The following is a 22,084-nucleotide window of genomic DNA, read 5'->3' as shown; positions in this document are numbered from 1 at the left end:
CTATTTCTAAATCTTTAGTTCTTACAGGCATTGCTAATCACTATCACTAGTGGTGTGAATTAAGTATTAATTTATACATGTCTAATTGTTTAGCTTTTGCAATTAGTCCCTTGTCTACACTTGTAATTAGACTGGTTTTTTTCTTTGTAAATGCTGTACCTCCCAGCCTTTTTTCTTTGCTGGTGCTCTGATTTCTGCTGCCTCCCCAGCCCTGTGGTGTGCTGGCGTTAGCTCTTGCTATTCTTCACTGAGCTTCCTGCCCCAGTAAGTGCCAGCGTTTCGGGAGATAGCCATGCTGGCAAAGAAGCAACCTCGTACTGGCGCAGGGAGGAACAGAGCTATCTGTGAAGGAAACAGGAGAAGGGCAATGCTTGGTACTGCTTCTCGTATGTGTTGCCTGACCCTGGTGAGGCCAGTGTTGCTGGTGGTTAGTGAGTCATGCACTGTGACAGATGTCCAGTTCTAGACCCATTCTCTGGACTTGCCTGCTGCTTCCCATCCTCACATCAACCTCTTGCTGCAGGACAGCCGGCAGCTTTCCGGGCAGGCATATGGAGAGCATTCATTTCTCCTTGCAAACTCCTCTGTGTCTGAAGGCTGTAAGCGTCCCTCCTTCTCCAGCTCTTCATTTTCATCCTCTCCTCACTGTGGATTCAGTACTCCTTCTCTGAGTGCAATTCACTTTATGCTTTCAAACCTGTAGGCAATATGTAATCCAGTCTGCACTGAACTTCATTAGTACTTAGGTAAGCTGAGTCACAGTCTTAAAACTGCTGAAAAGCATAGAAAGGGTGCCTGTATGGAGTGCAACAACTAGGCTCACACTAGTTATTTTCTTTCAGCAATATCAGCACCACACATAGTATGTTAAGTATTATAATATAGCAGGGTAATACAAGTTCAAATTATTATTGCTTTTTCTGGGCTTGGGAGTGAATAAAGATCTCATACAAGCTGAGATGCCAGAAATTTGTAGTTGAAGCTCTCTCAATATGCCCCCTAACTAATTAAAAGGATTAAATTTTCCTCCAGTAGAAATATTCAGTCTGTGACATAGCTCAGCCATGTTGATATACCAAAAAATATTTAAATTTTGAGGACAAGCTGATGGTTTGAGTCTCATCACACGAGACTATGTACATATACCTCCACCTTGTTTTTACATATTTCCTGCATACATTAATGATAAAGTTTAAACAGTTACATGTAAACCAACAGGAATAGACTATTACTATTCCTCTCACAATTCTAGCTTTAGAAATAAAGACATAGACAAAAAAGCATTGAGGATGCCCATAACAGTGAATGGAAAAGTCCTTACTCTCCTGCCTCTCTGCAGGTTCCCTCTGTTTCTTCCTGGCCATTCCCATCCTGCCTCTCCCTACCTAATCCTCCAGCCAGGCTCCTCCTTATGTTACTTTCAGTAGACATATAATTTTTTTTTTTTTTTTTCTTATTCCACTGTCTGCAGCTCCTGAGTGACCACACTTGTCGACTAAATGAGGTTACCCCCCCTGCCCCAAGCTGCCCCCTGCACTCCTGCTGCAGAGGTGCTGGCACAGCCTGGGCAGCTGGGGGGGTAACCTGGCTGCACCCCCAGCCTGCGGGCTCTGAGCAGCCGCTTTCCAGGCAGAGGCAGGGATGGAGACCAGTGGAGCAGGAGGACGTAGCAGGGGAGGAATGAGGGCACTGCAGAGAGACTTGCACCCTGTAAACAAGGCAGCTCAGAGGCAGGTGGGATATGCAGCTTAACCTTTAGGGAAGATCTGGTACAGCCCTGCCAAAATTGTAGGTCTGGTTGGTGGACCTTAGGTCAGAGTGAAAAGGGGCTTTTGGGGTGTGTGTGTGTGGGGTGTGTGTGTGTGGAGTTTCACCAGGCTGAAAATGGGTGAAATATCCATCTGCTATTTTTGGAAAGGAAAAAAAAAACAAACCTGTGCATTATTTGCAGGCAGGAAGCTTAAAATGGGGAGGGGAAAATCAGTATTTTTGCTTTCAAAATGTCATTATTTTCCTTGGTATGCTTGAGACTTTGGTCATGACAACACTTGAGAAATAAAGCCTGCATATGAAATGAGGCCTCCTGTAAAAGGAAAAGGGCTCAGGCTTAGGACCGAAGATGGAGGAGGGTCACTAAGGTCAAGGCAGATCAACAGCACTGTCTGCAAGATGAGCCCGCTTAGCTCACTCTCCAGTGAACGCGACCGGAGGGGCTTTACAGTAGCCTTCAACACGCAGAGGGGGCTTTCCCATGAAAGTCTTTGAGAAAACTGAACAGCCGTTACGGGGAGACCGAGGCACCAAGGAAAAATGAGGTGTCTCCCCACAAGGCAAAGGCGGTGTCAGAGATAAATAATCCAGGTATGCTGACTTCTGCTATATATTACTTCTGTTGGTTAAAAAAGGAGGGGAGGGAAAAGGTAGATCTTAAAGCCATATTGCTTCAGAGAGGAGAGGAAGTTTAAATATCCACTTCTGTTAGAAATATACCTCTTTTTCCTGTTAAAACCTCCAGTTTTAGGAATGGGGCTTTAATGGTGACCACAGGAAAGCTTTAGGCTAACCATTGTAGCACTGACAACTAATCCCACCTTCTGTTTCTGTTCTGACCACAAAATGCAAACCCTAACAGGCCCAAAGGCAACGAGGAGGCGAGAGCTGCCCTGCGTGCATGCTGGGTGATATTTACAGTTACAGGAATATGAATAAAGCGTGCTCCAGAGAGGCGTTAATTGCCGTCAGTTACAAATACCACGGCAGGAAGGAGAACTAAAACCGGCACACAGTTTCTCGTGTTGGTGATGGAGGGCAAGTATAGCCACAAACGGAAGATTTGAGAGAGAAAAAGGTATTTGTAAATAATAGTGAGGAGGAATTCTAAACTGGAGCAACCGCACACTGACCGCAGTGCATCCTTGGGGCCAGCCATGCCGCCGACGGGGCCGGAGCTTGGCTTTGCCACTGAGAACAGGTGGATGGATGGAGGATATCACTGCTGCATGTATGTGTGTGGAGCAGCTGGCCAAGGCGCTGCAGAAATTGGCAGGACTTCCAGCACTTTTCTCCAAAGCAAAGGGGAAGGGGAAAAAAATTAAAAATCAAAATTACTTACTGACACGAAAAGGTGTCGTACATTGCAATGCACCAATAACCCCATCCTTAAAACTAGTTCAGATCAGGAGTATTGCTCTTGCTGGGCCTAACTTACTCAGCCCAATAACCCCCAAGCCTCTGCACAGCTGTTATTGTTTAAGTGTGACTGACTGGGGGAGAAAAACACACAAGACCTTTGGAAAGTTGCTTCCCATAAATTACTTCCAATGAATTATTTACAGTTTACATTAGCAGCCACACCCTACACAATATCATTAAACTTTATGAGGGTTTGAATGAACAGCTGCTTCTTACACAATATTTTTTCATCTTTACATGTAAGACATTCGTTCTTTCCAGGCTGTTCACTAGGCAAGTAACATTATTTTTTTATTTAGCCCAGGGCAAACTGCCATTACTTGCTTGAAAAGTTGTGCCTCTGTTTATAGTGAAGTACTAACAGTATTTCTTAAAAGCTAGCTTACTTTGGCCTTACAGGTAAGGTGTGTGTGTGGGAAACCCTCTCACAATAATTCAGAAGATGAGTTTATTTCAGAGTTAGGATTACAGCTACGTTGCTAATGACTCATGGCATAGAAATCTTTTGGGTGATAGCTGTGGCAGAGCAAGGTCCCTGCCTTCATTCTCATATTAATGTGGGGACTTGTGCATCTGTTAGATAAAAGGCTCCATGAGCTGCCCCTGCTTAAAGGTTGGAGATGCTTTAAGCTTGGGCAAGTTTAGCCTGGCGGGGATATGGTGTTGAGGCCTGGTTTTGCTTACATGCAAACTGACACAATCCAAGGAGAGTTGGTACCTGGCATCTGGTAGGACGTATAGGGCTTTCCATATAGGACCTGAGGCAGGCAAGGTCTTCTGCAAGGGGCTTTGAAGGAATCATATATCCCATAGTGACAGCTGGCTGAATGCAAAGACCAGTGAGGACAAAAGTAACAACAGATTTTCCTGTAATGCGAAGTGTGAGGATGTAAACATGAATTCATATGCCTGGGTGCCAATGACTAGATGCAGTTGGCATGGTAGATGTACCTGGAGCAGCTGTGTAGCAGCCACACTTGGGCATCCACCAGACTCTTAACCTCTCCCGTCTATCAAACCAAGAGACAGAGCCTGGCGGTTCCCTCACATCATGAAACAGCTTCACAGCAGGGGGGATATGCCTGTGCTCCCCATTCTGGGCCCCTCCTCCTTGAAGTAAGGATTTCCAAACCAGAGGCTGGATCAAAACCAGGTGGTGATTCACTTGGGAGTGAGCCTGACGGACAGGGAGAGATGGTGGCACAAGCCACCTGTATCCAGCGCTAGGGCACCGTTAGCTGTTTTTTCCTACACTGTCTTGCACATTTGTTGTTTGTTTCTGACTTATACAAAGGATCAGCATCCAAGTGTGTTTTGTAAATTGACAAATGACAAGAAATTAGATGGCTGCTTTTCTGATTTCTCTTCCTGATAAGCAAGGCCTCCCCTTCTCCCTGCTGCTCAGCAGAAGTAAACAATATTCCCTGGGCCAAAATTTAGCTTTCCTCTAGCTCTTCATAACATTTAGCTCACGGCAGTTAGTGCCATTAGTCAGAGATCTCCAATTTAAGTGTCATAAAATACTAATTATAATAAGGTGCTTGATGTCTCTCCCTGGGTGTACCAGCTGAGGATGCTGCTGAAGCCCTATTGGGCAGGAGTTAACGGGACAGAACGAGAAAGGTGTTTTGTCGTGCTATGGAGGAGGTTAATTAGGAAACTTCTCACATTATTGGTGAATCTAATTAATATCATTACTTTAGAAGAGAGTCCTGATTACATCTGGAAAATGTAACCCCAATAGCAAATTATGGGTAATTTGATACCAGACCAGTCAAATTTATGGTTACATGGCAATAGTGCATTTTGCTGACTTTTGAGTAAGAGTAATGACAAAGACCTGGGAGGAGAGAACAGCACAGAATATCCACGGGGCAGAATGTGCCTTGTTTTGGTTTCTTGGGAGGAAATCCTAGCAATTTCAGGGAGTAAAAGAGGATGTTGCCATGGAAGGAGACTTACTGGTTGTTCTCCATTTCCACTAAGAAAATTATGTCTGGAGATCACCTTCACAAGGATACTATTTGTCAAAGATTACTTGCTTGCTCTATGTTTAAACTCTACTGCATAGTACTAATGGAATGCATTCTTTATTCTCTCTATGGGTTTATAAATAAATAGTTATTGTCAAAGATATTATTCACACAGGCTTACATAAATTCAAAGTTAATGTGGCTTTCAGCCATCCCTCTACACCTGCCCTTTGTGAAGATGTATCTCAAAAGCCATTTTCCCACCAGCTGCTGAGTTGGTGATGGATGGGATTTCATTAGTAAAGCAGATAGATACAAGCTGACATCCTGGTTGAATCGGTTATTGGAGCTGAGGGTTACAGAAAATCTTAGGGATGCATGTACAGGCATGTAAAACCACCAAGGAAAAGAGCAATATAAAGTCTTTATCTTTCGTATTGCTCAGAGCTGTGGTAATTGTCCCAAAGGTTAGTCTGGATTTGGAACTACTGGCTGAATGTAGCAGAGAAGCCCTCTTGAGCTAAATACATGCCTTTTATTTTATCGTACCTCCTTCCTTATAACACATGTATTAAACCTTGCATGTTGACATAATAAATATACTATTACATCTGGCTTGCTACAGCCTGTTGCTAAGAGTGACTAGGAGGCTGGCAGAGCTTCCCAGGGATTTGCCAATGCTGGCAAGTCCCACTGAGGCATTTGGGGCGTTCCTCCCCCGAGCCGCCAAGCCTGGTCTGGGTTCTGGTAGCACAGGGGGGGAGAGCAGAGCCTCCACGCCTCTGGGGCACACAGCAGGGCGGTGGGCAGAAGGTCTGGGACTCCCCATGTGACTGTGAGGTTGTATGTGAGCTTCTAGCTGCCTCACATGGTCATACAGGGGCCCTGTAATGAAAGGAAGGAAAAATGAAGATGAGATCTTGCCCACACTGGAGAGGGTTTGCTAGCACAGATTTCCAAAGGACCTCTGTTAAAAGAACAGGGGAAATTTTTGTGTAAAGTAGTTCCTTTTGGCTGTGTTGGTATTACAACCTTTTTGCCAAATGGATCTTGCCTCTAGAGCTTTTGCCATTGTAAGCGTGTCAGGCAGGGAATGAAAAAGAAATCACAGCTGTGCTGACAGTACCTTTCAACGCTGATGAGGAATGCCTACGATCACACACAGAGATGGGAGATGAGTAAGAGACTCGAGGCCACGTTCTGCTCCAGCTATGCAGAGATGCTGAAGAACAATAAAGTGAAGCAGTTTGCTTAGGAAAGTCTCTCAGGGCTGTGGGATGTTGGATATGTGCCCCTATTCTTTTGGAAATTAATAGCATTAAGTCATGGAGAAGAGAAAGGAAGATACATACTATTCTGAAAAATGGCCTATTACGTCTCTGGTTTTTTCCCCTTTCAGTCCAGGGAAAATATTGCATGATGCAGGTGGTGGATGTGTTGCATTTACAAAATCAAAAGATGAAAAGTCAATTCTTGCAAAACTCAAACTCAAGATGGGTTGTGTAAGAGAACAGAGCTGGCACTGCACACGATCTGATCATGAATGGAAAGTTGTACATATGCTTCTGTGTTTTTATAGATCAGGAGTTTGTAGCAGAATGCATCCTGCCCCATTGAACTTGCACACCATTAGTAGAGTTAGGTGGTGTGAGACAATTTCTGCCGGGAGGCTTTGGAAAGCAGAGTGCCCAGCTGCTCTGTGCCTTGTAGCATCAGCCTGAATGTTTCTGACAGATAGACTGTTGATCTACAAAATGCAGGTTTGCACACAGACTGCGTCCACCTGGAGTTTCCATGCCCTTTCTCACCAAAATCTGAAAATTCTGATGCTGAAATTCTGCTTTTTATTGCCTTGCTGACAGAAGTATTTTTGTTTGCTCTCTCAATGCAGAAGAAAAAGCTATTTGTCTTTTCAGAAAAGGCTTAAAACAGTTTACCTGACTTATTTTCATTTAAGGCATTGAAATGAGTTTATGTCTGGGTATGACTGGGTTTTTTTCTTCCCCATGATTAGACCAGCTTGCAGTCTTATCTTTATGCCATAGTTTAAATCTTGTGAGTAGACAAATAAAAGACAAATGTCAAACCTTTTTATAAGCATTATTACCATTTGTTGGATATGCAATATAAGTATTAATGTCTGAAAAGGTTTTGCCCACTATGCTATCAAACCCATTTCTGTGGCAAAACTTATAGCACACTGAATATTTACTTGTAATAACTGTCCCACATAAATTGCAGTAATGGCATCTTAAATACATTCTTTTCAATGCAGAACTAACACAATTGTAAAGCATATTTTTCTCCAATCAGTTTTTAAAAATCTGGCTGTTCCGTACCTACTAGCAAGTAGAGAAGTGTTTATAATCATGCTGAGCTGAAGGCCTGATTTCACAACCATAATACATTCATGAACACATCCAAAAGGAGCTGAGATCAGCCTGCATATGGACGGTTGACTTTCCCTTTAATGTGTAGCCAGTGGAGAATATTTCTGTAAAAACAGAAGGAAACCAAACATGTAGATGTTTGAGGACAAGGTTCTTAATTTATGGAAATCACTGCTACCCAGCGGAAGTCACTGAAGCTATGACAGCTCATTCCCTGCGGCAGATCTGCCCTTTGGCTTCTGCAAATGCGTGTTTGTGTGGGTAATGTGGGACAAGCTGGATGTGGCCATCCACACTGACTAATGTCCTTCCATGGGAATAGGACACTACTCTCAAAAACATTACTTTTGCAAACTGCGTGCTGCGTAGGAACTGGTTTCTTTCTGGCAAAGCAATACAATGATGCTACAGCCTGCACTCAGACAGACACTGTGTCTTACCAATTATTAAAAGCTCTCAGATTACATCAGTGGTAAAACTCCTATTGCCTGAGAGGAACTATCTGGCCAAATCAGAATACATCTAAAAACTTCGGTGTATATTCTTACAGGTAAGAATATCAAATCTGCTCCTACCTTTCTAGGTGTCAGGACTGAAGACCCCATCTCTGCATCTTTGCAGGTATTTACTGTTACTTGTGGGTTTTCTGCAGCAGATCATTTTGCCAGCAGTGTGTGCATGGAAATGAATTTGGCCCTAAAAGAAAAAAAAGAAAAGAAGAAAAAATCCATAGTTGTAAGGCAGAACAACTTATGATGAAATTGTAAAGAAAAACCATTTGCCATCCCTTCTTCAAAACACAGTGTAATTTCTCTAAATTGGTTCCTACTCATTTTCTTGTCCCTGGTGGATATGACATGAAGAAACAGACTCAAAGAAAGGGAAGAAAGATTTAGGCAAGGCATTACAAGCAGAGATAGTGAAGTGCTGAGACAGATTGCCTGGAGAGGCTGTGGAATGCCCATTACTAGTGTGTGTACTAGTTTGATGTTTTTCTTGTCTAAGATAAGAGAAGCATTTGTGGGAAATGACAGAGATTGTGATCTTGCCCTAAGAAAAAGAGTGGATGGCCTCTTGAAGTCTCTTCCAGGTTCCTGCGATCCTCCTCTTTCCTTTCCCTGCGATTTATGCTTCCTTGAGGTTTCTGTCTGCCATCTCCTATTTTCTTAACTGCATATTATGGAGGACTTGCATATAATTGTTGGGTATTTGAGTGTAATAAGCTGTTTTTCATCTTCTTTGATTTTCCAAATACATTTTGTTTGTTACATATCTGAAATAGCATATGACCTTGTTAAACCACACTTCGGTAAACCATAGTTCAGAACAAAGAATGCAGTTTTGGATTTGGAGTTCAGCAAAGAACAAACCAATCTCATGCTACTGTTCTGCCAAAGAAAGACGTGGTGCACTTGAGGTGAAGGTCCTCAGAGGCCACTCAGAGTTGAGTGAGCCATCTCCTCAGCCACAAAGTATATGTGTTGGATCATAGGGAGGGTGTGAACCATAGGATCATCTGGGTGGTCTTCATCCCTCAGCCTGGCTGATTTGCAGACTACGCAAATCCTCACTCAGCAGATGAGCAAGGGAAAAGATGGAAGAGTACTTTCCTTGGTAGGTATACCACACATTTGACTCTGCCCTTCAATCATGTTGCTTGAAGCCAAGCTTCTGTTGAGTCCTGAAGCCAAAGGGATTGCTGTGTTCCCCTGTGACATTAAAAAGGTGAGACCTGTTCTCCAAAAAAAAAAAATGTTTTGCATGGAAACATTAGGATGCCTTTTCCTGAAGAATTTTACAAAACCTCCAGAGTAGAATTTGAGGGTTATTCTCTCTTTAATGGGTATATACATACCTGTATGGGAATATGCCCATGGGTGAGTAAGCCTACAGGCCAGGGCTGGGTGCTCGGCTCTTACGAGGTAGTCCTCTGACTTTGTTTTGAATATTTGCCACAGATAAAGCAAAAAGGCCTCAGGAGGAGTTATAAATCTTGACCCCATGCTACCTTCTCACAGCCTCGAACAGCGTTACCTCTGAATACAAAACATCTGTGTGTTTTATCTCACTGCAGGCACAAGTGACAAGTGACTTTGCTGCGAGCAGAAGAGTGATTAGACCGTGACAAGGATTTCTTCTCTTGGCAAAGGTTGAGTTGGTCAGTCTAAAAAATCTTCTACTACTTAATCACCCACCCTTGTGCCTGGAGCACCCATTGATGCTGCTGGATACTGCTTTAACATATGGGTACCTGGGTTTAAGACAGCAGATGGCCCTAAGTATTGGATTTCATATCACAAAATTAACTTTAAGAATCAGCTATGGAAATAATATAAGGGTTAACATGAAAAGACTTTGGGGCCATCAAGGTCTATATTTATATCTTGTTGCCATGAAGGAACCAGTGCCTGAAATTGGCGGTTGAACGGTTGTATTTGCAGAGAGTGAGCTTGACTGTGTGTGTGGCACGGAGCGGGGGGGAGGTTCTGCTAATACAGACCAGGACCAGGACTCCTCTATAATTAGAGGTGGCAGGTGGTGAGGTTCTGCCACAACCATGCGTTTGCTCTGGCTCCTCACTCAAAAATAGGATTTGGGGAAGCGGGGAGGCGTGCAGGGGGATGTCACAGGTTCTTGGTTTTTGCACAAGGCGCACCTAACATGGTAACACCGAGCATGATTGGTATCAGTTTGAAGCAAGCTGGGTTTTTTTTTTTTTTGTTGGTTTTTTTTCTGCCCTTAACCAGACCTGAAAAGCAGTCCCAGGCTGTGGCTTCAGCAACCGGCAGCGTGAGGCCAGCTGAGTTGTGTAGACTCCCACAAAGGGTGTCTTGCTTCCGGCAGATGTCCCAGATACCAAGCCATTCGATCCCACCACAAAAATAGTTGCGTAAAATATTGTGCGTTGGCTCTGGCCTGACAGCGATGGGACTGTTCCGCTTCGCTGGGCGGGTGGAAACATCCCGCTGGGGCTGTGGCTTGTGTCCAGCGAGCCTTCTCCCTTCATGGGGCAGCGAGGTGCCTCTGTGCAAGAGCAACAAAGGGAAGAGATATGGGGGAGTTTTCCCTTCACTTTTACAGTCGTGCTTTTACAAACCGACGTGCGTTTTCCTAACCAGCTGCTGGCACCTAGGTTTGCTGCCAGGAGGGATGGGAAAGGGAACACAGCAGGGCTTAAGGCTTCTGACACATTTCAGGAGTCTTGCTGTGCCTTCAGGAAAATAAGGACCTACAGCCAAACCCTCAGCTGGTGTCAACCGGCAGAGACCGGTGACCGTGGCGCCACGAAGCCGGTTTACACCTGCTGGGGATCTGGCCCCAGAGAAGAAGCGTGAAGGAAGCAGAGTGCTAAACATGAAGGAAGCAGCATGTTTTGCATTGCACAACACGAGATGGTGAGGAGCCCGCACACTCAGGAGTGTCATCAGTGTCGAGACTGCTGTTGGTCTTCTTAACGCTGCTTTCCCTTCCCAGTGTCGTGCGCTTCCCACCCATGGCCTTTCCCAGCCTTGCCAGGAGCAGAGATATGCTGTTGCAGAATTTAAAGCTGGTAACCGCTACTGACTGCTGCATGCATGTATTTTTCAGAAAATCATACCATAAAAATCATGCCACAAATTATACCAATTCCACAAAATAGTCCCATGTGGATCGGTCAGTGAAATCATGCAACAATGCTTCTTTTGAGAACAAAATATTCTTAGCCAGAAGACGCCTTCTGTTTAGTTCAGTGGGTTTCAGACCTGTCTGAAAACTGTCTCTGCCCTCCTTGTCCTTCCTCCTGGTTTTATGGGATGCGTACTGTCAATCTGAGCCGTGAAAGTGGGCCAGGCACCGCGCCCAGAGGAGCAATAAGCTGGTGCTGTCATCAGCGAAGTGACGGCAGCGCAGCCCAGCAACCTCAATACTTCTCCTGGGTCATTGCACGTGAGAAAGCCTGTGCTGCCTGACCTGCAGGCAGAGTTGAACTAAGTTAATCCCCCTTGGGAAGTTCAAACATGTTGCAGCCACACGTGCTGACCCAAGTCCTTGCCTCCATTGACTTGTACCGCTTGAGTAATGCAGAGTGTGCCAAACAGGTGTCAGCTCTTCTGACGCAGGCTGGAAAATGTCACTGTTGCTTAAGTCAAATGTAAGTTATTTTGCAAGCTGTAAAACCATGGAAAATGAGCAGTTGCACTCTCCTGCTGTTCATGAGCTGTCCTCTCTCAGTTTCTGGTGTCCAGGGCTCTGGTAATCCTCTTCAGTGTAGTTGCAAGTGTGAGCTGCTCTGACTCCCACCTGCAGCAGTGCATGGCTTTTACAACCTTCCCAGCCTAAAAGAAAGAGTATTTTGTGGTGCGCTGGCTGTTTGCTTATTTGTTTTAGAAGAATCTCCAACCACAGCAGATTTTTCCCATTTTCTAGGAGAAGCACTGTAGGCCAAAAGTGGAAGAATGACAACTGGGAGAAAATATAACAGGTTAATGTCTCCCTAGGTCTGGAAAGCAAGAAAACTAAATTGACTGTCATATAGGGTTGGAAGAAAAGTTCATCCACTCACATGTCCTGTCTCTAGTGTGTGCTTAAACTAGAACAAGCACATGCTCCTAGAGCATCCTCCAGTATGAAAGTTCCTGTCTACCAGTCAGGCTCAGAGACTTGCCATGCTGGAGGTTGTTGCCTCTCTATCTTCAGTGGCCCTTTTAAGGACCTTCCCTCCCTGGGCTTTCCTAATTGCTTTTTGAACTTCTTTATATTTCTGTTACATAAAGCGTCTCATGGTGGTGAGTTTCACCATCTCACACTATGAGGACAGAGTGCGGGGCTGTCATTTCTCAGCCTGCTGCAAGAGCACGGAAGCACAGGAAGCACTGGAAAACAGAAACCTGTTTTCATCACAGGACCGTGTCAGCACCCAGCACTGATGTGAAAATCCAAGATGCCAGGTGGAGTGGGATTTCTCTGTGCCATGGAGCAGCAATATCTCATACTAAATAAATCTTCTCCCCAGCCTCCATCCAGGTTAGAGTGGTACAGACGGCCAGTGCCAGGTCCTGGTCTAGCTAGGTGAGTCCCTGACTGCTAGGATATCAGTACTATTGATCAGTTTTATTGCAGAAGTACCTAAAGGTCCTAACTTGAAACTGATCAGCATTTTCAAGATGCTGTAAACATGCAGCAAAAAGCCCATCTCCCAAGAACTGGCCACTGACATATTTAGCAAGCAAGAGCGGGAGGATTCAATCAAGTGCGTGCAGAAGGCTGTAGATAGACACTACCTTTCTTTTGCCATTTCTAGATTTGCTGGATGCCTGAGTTGGCACTAGACAGTGCAGGTTTTGGGAACACCTTTTCAGACCATAACCAGAAAAATGAGAAGGCCTGGTTGGTTTCTCGGCTCCATACAATGCTCTTTAAGGTGCACCCTCTGCCCCGGAACAGAGCGCAGGGCCGTATCTGACACGTCCATGAAATTCATCCCTGCTCTTGACAAGCCTGGAAGGTGTTAGTTCAGTCAAAACTGAAACTCTCTTCTTGCCAACACTAGCCACTCAAAAAGGCCACAGAAGTGTGTAAGTCCATGTTAGCCAACACAGCGCTTCCCTGTGGACATGTTTAAAGGGAAGGGTGCCCTGCTCCCTGTCTTTGCACTTTGCCTTCACCAAGATGTTTGAAGTCTGAACTATGGCCTGACGGTGAAGAAAAGACACCCTCTTCCTCCGAAAGCTGCAGCGTGTTTTGAAATAGGCTGTCAATTTCCTTAGTAGTGATAAAAACATAATCCCTATTTTATTTTTTTCATTCATTCATTCATAGATCAGAACAGGAACAAGTCTGTAGCTTTAAAATCTGGTGTTCTAGACCATCCTTACATCTGCTTTGGGACTTTACAGCCTGCTGTTAACACAACAACTTTATTTACTAAACAGTATGCAGAAAAATTAAGCAATCACACAGGAAGTTCTAAAACATAATGTAAATCTTCTTGAGTTGTTTAGGGCAGGTTGTGCTCAGTGCTTGTAGCTGGACTATGTTGTGTGAGCAATTTATTTACTTTTATGGAAGGCAACATATAATAGAAGCTAAAAGTATAGTGCAAGGCCAGTGCTAAGACTGCAGTTTGTGAAATTGGCCATTGAATTGCTTAGTATCTCAGCACATAAGGTCAAGTATGTGCTTTTAAATATTAGTTAAGCTATGACCTTCATAAAATAAGGCACAAAAATAATTCTGGTAAGTAGTTATTAATATTTTCTTCTTCTTCTGCTTGAAACTCACTTTTAAAAGCTTGTAATAGAATTCTTTGGTTGAAACAGGCCTGTGCAGCTGGTCAGAAAAGAACAGACGACTTGAGCTATCGTAGCAAAATGACAGACCACCATCAGCTATGGTATAAATGAGAATATCTCAAGAAGGTCACTGAATTTGTTCATAAAGGTGCTAAGCGATAAGGATGAGGCAGTCTGCTTGTCCTATTTGTACTTGATGCATGCCAGCATCTGAGTTTTCTGTTGGTCTGAATGACAGCACACAACGGATGGCTTGCAAATACCTTTCTATAAGGATCTAAGTATCAAAGCAATTTAAGGAGCTTAAGTTACAACAGATATCTAGATGTATGTTTCTCACAAGCATCTAAAATGTGATCTGACTTTTTTTTTAAAAAAAAGCATATGGTACACTTGCTTTTTGTATGAAAATATTTTAGCCCTAAAAAAAATGCTTTAACTTAATATTTCTTGTACCTCCACCCCTACAGAATGCTTTGACATGTTTTGGAAGAAAAATAAGCAGCAAAAACTGTGTTTGTACAGTAAGGATCTGTACCTCTTCAGACAAACTTCTAGATCAGAGTTGAAGAACTACCAAGAGACTTCTGCAGGCTGAACAATGTTGTTGGAACAGTGTGCAAATGGCTCAACTTGTTGAAACAAGCCAAAACAAGATCATTTATTCCTAGATAATTGCATCAAATCAAGTTTGAGGTAAATGCAATTTTGCCTGTGGAGGGAGATAATATAATGTAGCTAATATAGAATAGGAAAACAGACTTCAGGATCAAAATTAGTTCCTAATATAGCTTCAGTGGAATCAGTAGATGTTACACTGGCAATGAATATGACTCACATTATCATATAGAAATGATATATATATATATGAATATGACCTTTTCAATCTTTATGAAAATTACCTTTTTTAATATGTTAGTAATCACTTTTAATAATGCAATTATTAAATGCCGTATTTCCTAATGAGTTAGCCAGAGTGTTGTAAAAGCATTTAGCTGGGATTTTTTTTTTAAAAGTCTTGGGAGAGGTTCGGCGAAGTGGGACACCTGCTTAGTACTCCAGCATTTTCATGCAATCCCACGGCCATAGTCAGCTCTCACGTATGCCAAGAAACCCCAGTGTAATAAGAAAGCAGGACTTCTGGCCAAGAGGTACACATATTTGTTCTAGGTGAATTAATTTGAGAGAGGATAGTTATTCTGCCAATATTCCTGTAACGCAGCCCAGCTTTTGGGCTCAGTTTACCTCCTCCTCAGCCTTGCTGTGGCCAAAGTGGCCACAGGAACTGCAGAGCGTCGCATCCGGGGCAGCCAAGGGAGGCGGGGGTCAGCAGCCATGGGGGCACCCTGCCCCAGCTGTCTGTGCAGCAGGCATTTTCCCACGTGGTTCCTGGGCATCAGTGCTGTGGGCTTCGGTGCCTGTCCTCCATCATCCGCCCCGTCTCTGCTGGGGGAGATACCGGCTCCTCCTGCACCAGCGCAGTCTGCCCTGCGGGGAGCCTGGCTCAGACAGGAGCGGGCATCTCCCATTGCAACGACCAGAAAGCGTCACCCACTGTAGACAAGTTCCCATGAAGAGGACTGGCCCATGGGTGTCCCTCTAAAGCATGTATTTCCTGGACAGATGTAGATTCAGACTGACCACAGGTTAAAAAAAGAAATCATCAGCTCTTGCTGTGCTCAGCCTCTGAAATGAGAGGCAGGTGATTTCCATAGAGAGGGAATCTGGTTTTTGGTAATCATCCATTTTTACTAGAGGGATATGCTCAGTAAGGCCAGGGGTAAGGGTGGATAATTTTGTGGTTTATTTCTGTGGGCTCACTGTGGGATCTCACCAGAGACCCCAGGACAATGCAGAAATACAGTTTTCCACATGTTGGTTTTCAAGTAAAGGGCGAGTCCCTTGAGCTCACATGGGCTAGACTGAGGCATACAGAAGGTTACTTCAGCGCAGGATTATTAAACTTGTCCTAACTTACTCCTTTGAACAACAGTTTGATCTACATGTCCATAAAAGGTTTCCTGATTGTATATGTGTGTGTGCGTGCCTGACATAAATAAAAGCTGCACTGAAGAACTGAAGATATAGAAAAGAAATCCCATAAAATATTTTTACACAGAACAGCTGCATGTCTGGTCTATTTAGCTTTAATTTCTGACAAGTAGCTTCAAGTTTCTCACTGCAAGATTCTTGTTCTTTCAGCTATTCTGTAAAACTTCTCTTTTAAGGCCAGGCACCAACAAATTGCTGTCTTTTCTCCTCTATCCCCATACATCTGCATCAGACAGATTACATTCATTCAGCAAGACAGCTAAAGTCACTGCCTTTCAAACTTGTGCTATGCATTCCATTCTCCTACTTGACTCTTATTTTAAATCAAACTTTGTTCTTCATCTACTCCGAGACCAGGAAAGGGACAATTTGGCTGAAAAAGGACATGCTCTGGGACAAATGTGGGGGCTCGTGGATTGGGTACAGCTCCACATCTGAGCTTCAATTCACCTTCATCCTCCATCGTTTGGGCTTTTCTGGGTCTAGCAGTAATCTGAGCAGCTCGTTTTGACAGATTTAGAGTGTTTCATACGGTAATTGGAATCTCACTGCTTTAATGTCTTCATTCAAATGGTTTCTCTGATCATGGCACTGAAAGGGAAGTCGTATGCTATACATAGCTTTATGTGAAAAAGGAGGTTTATGTGATTATGGTAATAGTTCATAAAATCTAGCAGTGAAAGAATAATTTAGAATTCATTTATTCATAACAGCAGAAGTTAATATTCTTCTTGTCTACAAAAGAGTTTCAGACATTAATCTTTTCTCCTGTATTTCTGCTATTCTGCAGAGCTAGCTTGGATTGCTTCGGTATTACAGATGCCCTAACTTCTTTTTTTATCCTTTTAGTCTCTTCGAAATACTGTTTTTCCTTAAATAAATAACGCTGATTCTATGAAGATGGTATCAAAGCTGTCTTCCAACTTTCCTGCAGATTTATGTAAGTATTCAAACAGCACACTGAATTTGGTCTCTGTTTTACAGCTAGGCATTTTACTGATACAGAATAAATCACTTCCCAACAAATGAATATTTAAGATTTAAGAAACTTAGCTTATCCTTTCATAATTTGAGAATTTCTTGTTAATGGTGCATTTGCTTCAGGAACCAGGGAATAGTGTGTGTGCATGTCTGTTTATATATTTTACTTATATTCAGTAGAATATTGCTTTTTTCTTTTTTTTTCTTCTTTTTTTTTTTTTCTGACGATCCTCCTCTATTTCTTCAGCGTCTGTCATATCTAAGATGCTTCAAACCTCCCTAAATGTAATTTTAAACCAAGCTCATAAAAGGCTGGCAACAGCTCCAAATACTTAACTAGTTACTTGGGACCAAATTGTGTACTCCTTTGTCCTGATGTTGTTGAAAGCCTTGCAGTTGAAAGCAGACAAAATTTGGCATGTAGCCATGAGAGAATTGAAGAGCGAAGACCATAGGCACAGTGATTCAGATTAATCTCTGCATTAACGTCACTGCAGCAATATGTCTGGAACATATTAAAACAATTTTGCTGTGTGATCTGTCAGTTACGTGCTATCACTCTAAACAGTGGCTCTTTAAAGCCCTGTCCTCCAGGTTAAATGAATTCAGCGACAGCAAACTGACAGATTACAGGAGATGCTTTTCCATAGAGGTGGCTGTGGGGGGAATCTGCAGCTTGTGGTGGTAGGCCCAATGCCTTTTCATGTTTTACTGGGGAGCTGAAAATATAGGAAAAATTGCTGTTAATAAAATTTGCAGATGACAACAGGAACAGAGATCTCCTAGAGAAATCTGAGTATAGAGAAGGCAGGAAGTTTCAGAAGAACAGCGATCTGGCCATTTGCCTTTTTCTTAATAAGACATGTTAGCTAATAAGAATCCCTGACCATACGTGTGTGTGTGTGTGTGTGTGAAGGATTGAAATAACATAGTTCTCTTTTTCGTTAAACGTCGGTGACCTCTGGTGAGCTTCTTGCATGCTCACTCTACCCGTGAGGTGCACAGATGGAAAAGGGGCTTTGTCCTTAGGGTCAGACAGGGGTTGGATGAGACTAACCATTTTGGGGTTTTTTTTCAATTTTTAAAAAGTCATATGCTATAACTAAAAGGGCGGGGGGGGGGAAGTTCAGTTCCAAAAATACACTCTGCAACAGAAAACAGACACCTTTCCAAAATGAGAAAAATCCCCAGCAACAACAACATGTACATCTGCCCTGCACATCATCATTCCTGTGATTTCACCCTTGCCTGGACCACCCTCCCACAGAAGCCTGTCAAGGCCGAGAGCTGGCCATCGCCCTTCGTGCAAGACACGCCAAGGGGCAAACGAGTTTCTCTGGGTGGCAACGTAATTGGTGAAGAATTACGGTCAGTGCAACAGGAAGACCAAAGGCCATGCAGAAGTGCAGAGGTAGTGAGCATGCAGGAATATCTGCAAGGTTTTCCTCCTGGAATGGATAGAGCTTGGCCAAGCTCACCCTGCTGCCATGGGCTTGCTGTGATCAACAGCAAGACTGCAAAGTACATGCCTGTTAATTAGTGGTGAGAACAAAATATTTCTGAAATAAGGTGTATTTATACGTGATTCCACGTTGCTAAGCACAGCTTAAGGAAAATAAATAAATCAACCAATGAAAGCACATTAATTTAGTCTTACATGGGCCACAAAGATGAAATGCTTTTTTTAACAGTGCACTATCACAGTGATCCTACAAACATGGTACAACTGCTGGGGTGCAAGCTGAGCCTTACTGATGGCCTGAACTTCCCAGATCCTGTTTCCAGCTACTTTATTAGCTTATGAAGGCAAAACTCTGTTTCTCAAAGTTTTTCCACAGGTGATGTGTGTTATGTCTCTCCCCCTTCTAACCCCACCCTGCTTTTTGGAGTTATTGATTTCCTGGTGACCCCCCAAAAGCGTGCGGGCACATCCCCTAGCCAGGTCACGAGCACGCTGGCAGCAGAGCAGCTCCTCGAGGAAGGAGGAGCAAGGACTGGCTGCATTTTATTGATTATAGGGATAAACACCCTTTCCCTTTGGAGTAAATATCCCAGTACAGATGACGTTTCCAGTGTGTGATGCTTATGCTAGCTGAAAAGTATGCAGTATTTGGTTTTTTGTCTCACAGTGGGCTGAAGGTCCAATAACCCCCCCAAGGGGTTTGGACCACCATGTCTCTGGTGGCACAGGGTTGTCCCCCCTCCTCCCACCCCCACCCCCCACCCCCTGCCCTGTGGTGAGCCTTCAAAGGACTATGACATACATGGGTGCTGAGGTAACAATTGGCCAGCGAGGAGTGATTCTGAGTGCCCACTGCCTCTGGGACAGCAGGGAAAGTGCCAGCAGCATCACCATCACTGCCAGCTCATGCAGGTGAGATGGGTCCACACCTCCCAGGGAGGGAGGGAAGGGTCCTGAGAGGGCAAGGACACTCAGAGCCCCCCCACTGCCCCCTTCGTGCTCGCAGCACACAGCCTCCCTGGTACAAGCCTGACTGATTTTTGATCTAGAGACATGCAGACCCACACAAGAGTTATGTTAAATGGCAGCCCACAAAAAACCTTGAGACCCAGAGCACCTGGGTGAAGCACAAGGCTGTAGGACGGGCTGGGTATTTCAAAAGGGTTCGAAGGTGTCTCACAAGCAGCAGAAATCGCCTGCTCAGGTCATGGTGGACTGATTTACAATCTGAGCAATAGCTTCTGTGTTCTCAGAGATCCCTGATACCTGGTCACAGTGGTCTAAGTTGACAGTAGTGGAAAATTTACTGGTGTTGGGAGGACAACCTAATTCAGGGAGCAGTTCAGGGGATGACGTGTGGTGGGAAAGATGGGGACAACTCTTTGGTGACTACTTGCAAGAAGTTCTGTGAGATTTAGGCACTTATCTGGAGCCTGGAAGACAAATCTGGACTCTTTATCATCAAATAAGAGGCAAAGCATAAATCAGCTTACAAATGCAAGCATTTGTTATTGAGACAGTCTAACTGAAACTTGTATTTCAAAAAGGTTCAGAAGCTTTGGCTGCCTCATTCCTTCACATGCAGCAGTCATTAATTCACCCTCAGAGCCCCACCTCCACCTCTCCTTTGCCTTGCCTCATGTCCCAACCCATCCCTCCCCCAATCCTGCCTGCATCCCAAGGGTTCTGTGTAAATACCTGTGTGGTCGTCATGGTTGTCCATGGTGGAGAGATACCTGTGGGTGGTGCCCATTGCTATGCTGGAGATGAGATGTGTGGGACATGTGTGTCCAGCAGCTGAAGATGGTCCTCAGCTTCTTCCCTAACAACTTATTGTCTCCGTAGCAGCAAGATGTCGGAGGTAGAAAATGCTTTCCGTAAATTTGCAGTGTATGGTGACACATCTGCCAGTGGCAATGAGATGACGGGGAAAAACTTCTCCAAGATGTGCAAAGAGTGTGGGGTGATGGATGGGAAAGCCGTGACCAGCACTGACGTTGACATCGTATTCAACAAAGTCAAGTGAGTGTCGCAGGGAGGCACAGTGGGCAGCACAGCCGGGCAGGAGGAAGGAACGGCAGGAGGCATGCAGGCTCCTTTGCTAGGGTCAGCCCTGGGGGTTTCCCATCCCACTGCCACCCAGTGGAGAGGTAACTTTCCTCTTGGTCTGCCCTTGCCATAGGACCAAGGGTGCCCGCACCATCACCTTTGCTGAGTTCCAGCAGGCCATGAAGGAGCTCTGCGGCAAGCGCTTCAAGGGCAAATCACCGGAGGAAGCGCTGCAGGCTATGTATGGCCTCATCGAGGGGAAGGAGCCCGGCAGCGTGGGCGCCACAGTGAGTATGCCACCTTGAGCTGCCATGGGACCATTCATCCCTGCTGTAAAGACGTGTGCTGTCCTTGCATGTAGGGAAGAGCTTGTTTGTGAGCTGTTTTCTAATTCTGACTGCCTCTTGCTTGCCTCCTTTCTTGCAGAAAGCCACCAAAGTTGGTGGGGTCGAGAGGCTGACGGACACTAGCAAATACACCGGCAGCCACAAAGAGCGTTTTGATGAGAGTGGCAAAGGGAAAGGTCTTGCTGGCCGCCAGGATCTGACAGACAACAGGGGCTATGTTGGAGCCTACAAGGGAGCTGGCACGTACGACCAAACGCACTAGGACTGAAACTGCTTAAGGAAACAAGGACTTTTCCCCTGTAACATGGGAGGAGCAGCAAATAAACATCTCATGCAACCAGCCTTCTGTGTCCGTACACCCTGTCTGACAGGGTGGGAATGCGTGGGGTGGGCACTGGATGAGTCCAAAGACTGGTGCAGGTTCCCCATCTGACCACGCTTTGACTGCTATGTGGTGGGGTTAAATCCAAGCACAAGCTAGCCACCTGGCAGCAATTCTACAGGCCAGCTAATCCACTGCCATCACACTGCTTTGCATTTCCAATCAAGTGAACAGTAGGGTAGTCTCTGAATTGTCACTCTATTTTTATGCTCCCCTCCCAACACACTATACTTTTTGCTGTGATTTTTGGCTTGGGGAGCAGTGTGTGCATGTTTTTTGCATAGCTATGCAGGCTTACATTTGAGAGGATGGCTTCTGGTGGCAGACAGCCCACCAGTGGTGCCCGACCACACCTTGAAGAGCCCTCTTACAGGGGACAGGTTGCAATGTCTACAACACTGTGGAGAGGGAAGGGGTACCAGTTCCTGCTTTTTGCTTTCTCCTTCCCCCAGGTTAAACCTTCTCACCCATTCTTTGCACTTGGCATGGGCACTCATTACTATTTCGCCAGGCTTCAGGACTCTGGCAGCTAGGAAAGAGTTTGTGAGCCCATGGAAAGCAAATGAAGAGCTGTGGTGGGGGGATCAGGAAGCAGGGAAGGCCTGTGTGGAGCACAGCAGGCCCTCTGTACTTGGGAGACTACTTGCAGTCTCTGCCAGCACCCAAATCCTTTCCCCACCTCCTCTCTCTTTCTCCCTAGCAGCTGATATAGTGCTGTGTTTTGGATTTGGTATGAAAATAATATTGATAACACACTGATGTTTTAGTTGTTGCTAGGCAGTGTTTATAATTAAGGACTTTTCAGCTTCCCAGGTCCTGCCAGTGAGGAGGCAAGAGACTTCTGCAGGAGATACGCAAGACATTGGGAGGGGACACAGCCAGGACAGCTGACCCAAACTAGCCAAAGGGATATTTCATATCATATGACGTCATGCTCAGTATATAAGCTTGGGCAACTTGGCCGGGGTGGGCCATGGCTTGGGA

General features: G+C 44.7%; 1 protein-coding gene across 3 annotated transcripts in view; it reads left to right on the top strand.

The window, feature by feature from the left end:
* LOC129199683 (tubulin polymerization-promoting protein family member 2-like) overlaps positions 1 to 21,056 on the top strand; it is a 45,268-nt gene extending 24,212 nt beyond the window's left edge. The window contains exons 2-7 of one of the 3 annotated variants that reach the window (XM_054810558.1): positions 9,630 to 9,713; positions 14,298 to 14,523; positions 16,729 to 16,819; positions 20,212 to 20,344; positions 20,505 to 20,658; positions 20,798 to 21,056. In XM_054810558.1, the coding sequence (XP_054666533.1) occupies positions 16,774 to 16,819; positions 20,212 to 20,344; positions 20,505 to 20,658; positions 20,798 to 20,980 (516 nt within the window). In that variant the 5' untranslated portion in view covers positions 9,630 to 9,713; positions 14,298 to 14,523; positions 16,729 to 16,773 and the 3' untranslated portion in view covers positions 20,981 to 21,056. Of the gene's footprint in view, positions 1 to 9,629; positions 9,714 to 14,297; positions 14,524 to 16,728; positions 16,820 to 17,985; positions 19,235 to 20,167; positions 20,345 to 20,504; positions 20,659 to 20,797 lie in introns of those variants that run through there. The other 2 variants (XM_054810559.1, XM_054810557.1) reach the window with 2 other exon arrangements.
* The last annotated feature ends 1,028 nt before the right edge of the window (positions 21,057 to 22,084 follow it).

Source organism: Grus americana, chromosome Z (genome assembly GCF_028858705.1).
Source record: "Grus americana isolate bGruAme1 chromosome Z, bGruAme1.mat, whole genome shotgun sequence".
NCBI classification, from domain to species: Eukaryota; Metazoa; Chordata; class Aves; order Gruiformes; family Gruidae; genus Grus; species Grus americana.
This window is presented reverse-complemented; position numbering and strand designations above follow the sequence as displayed.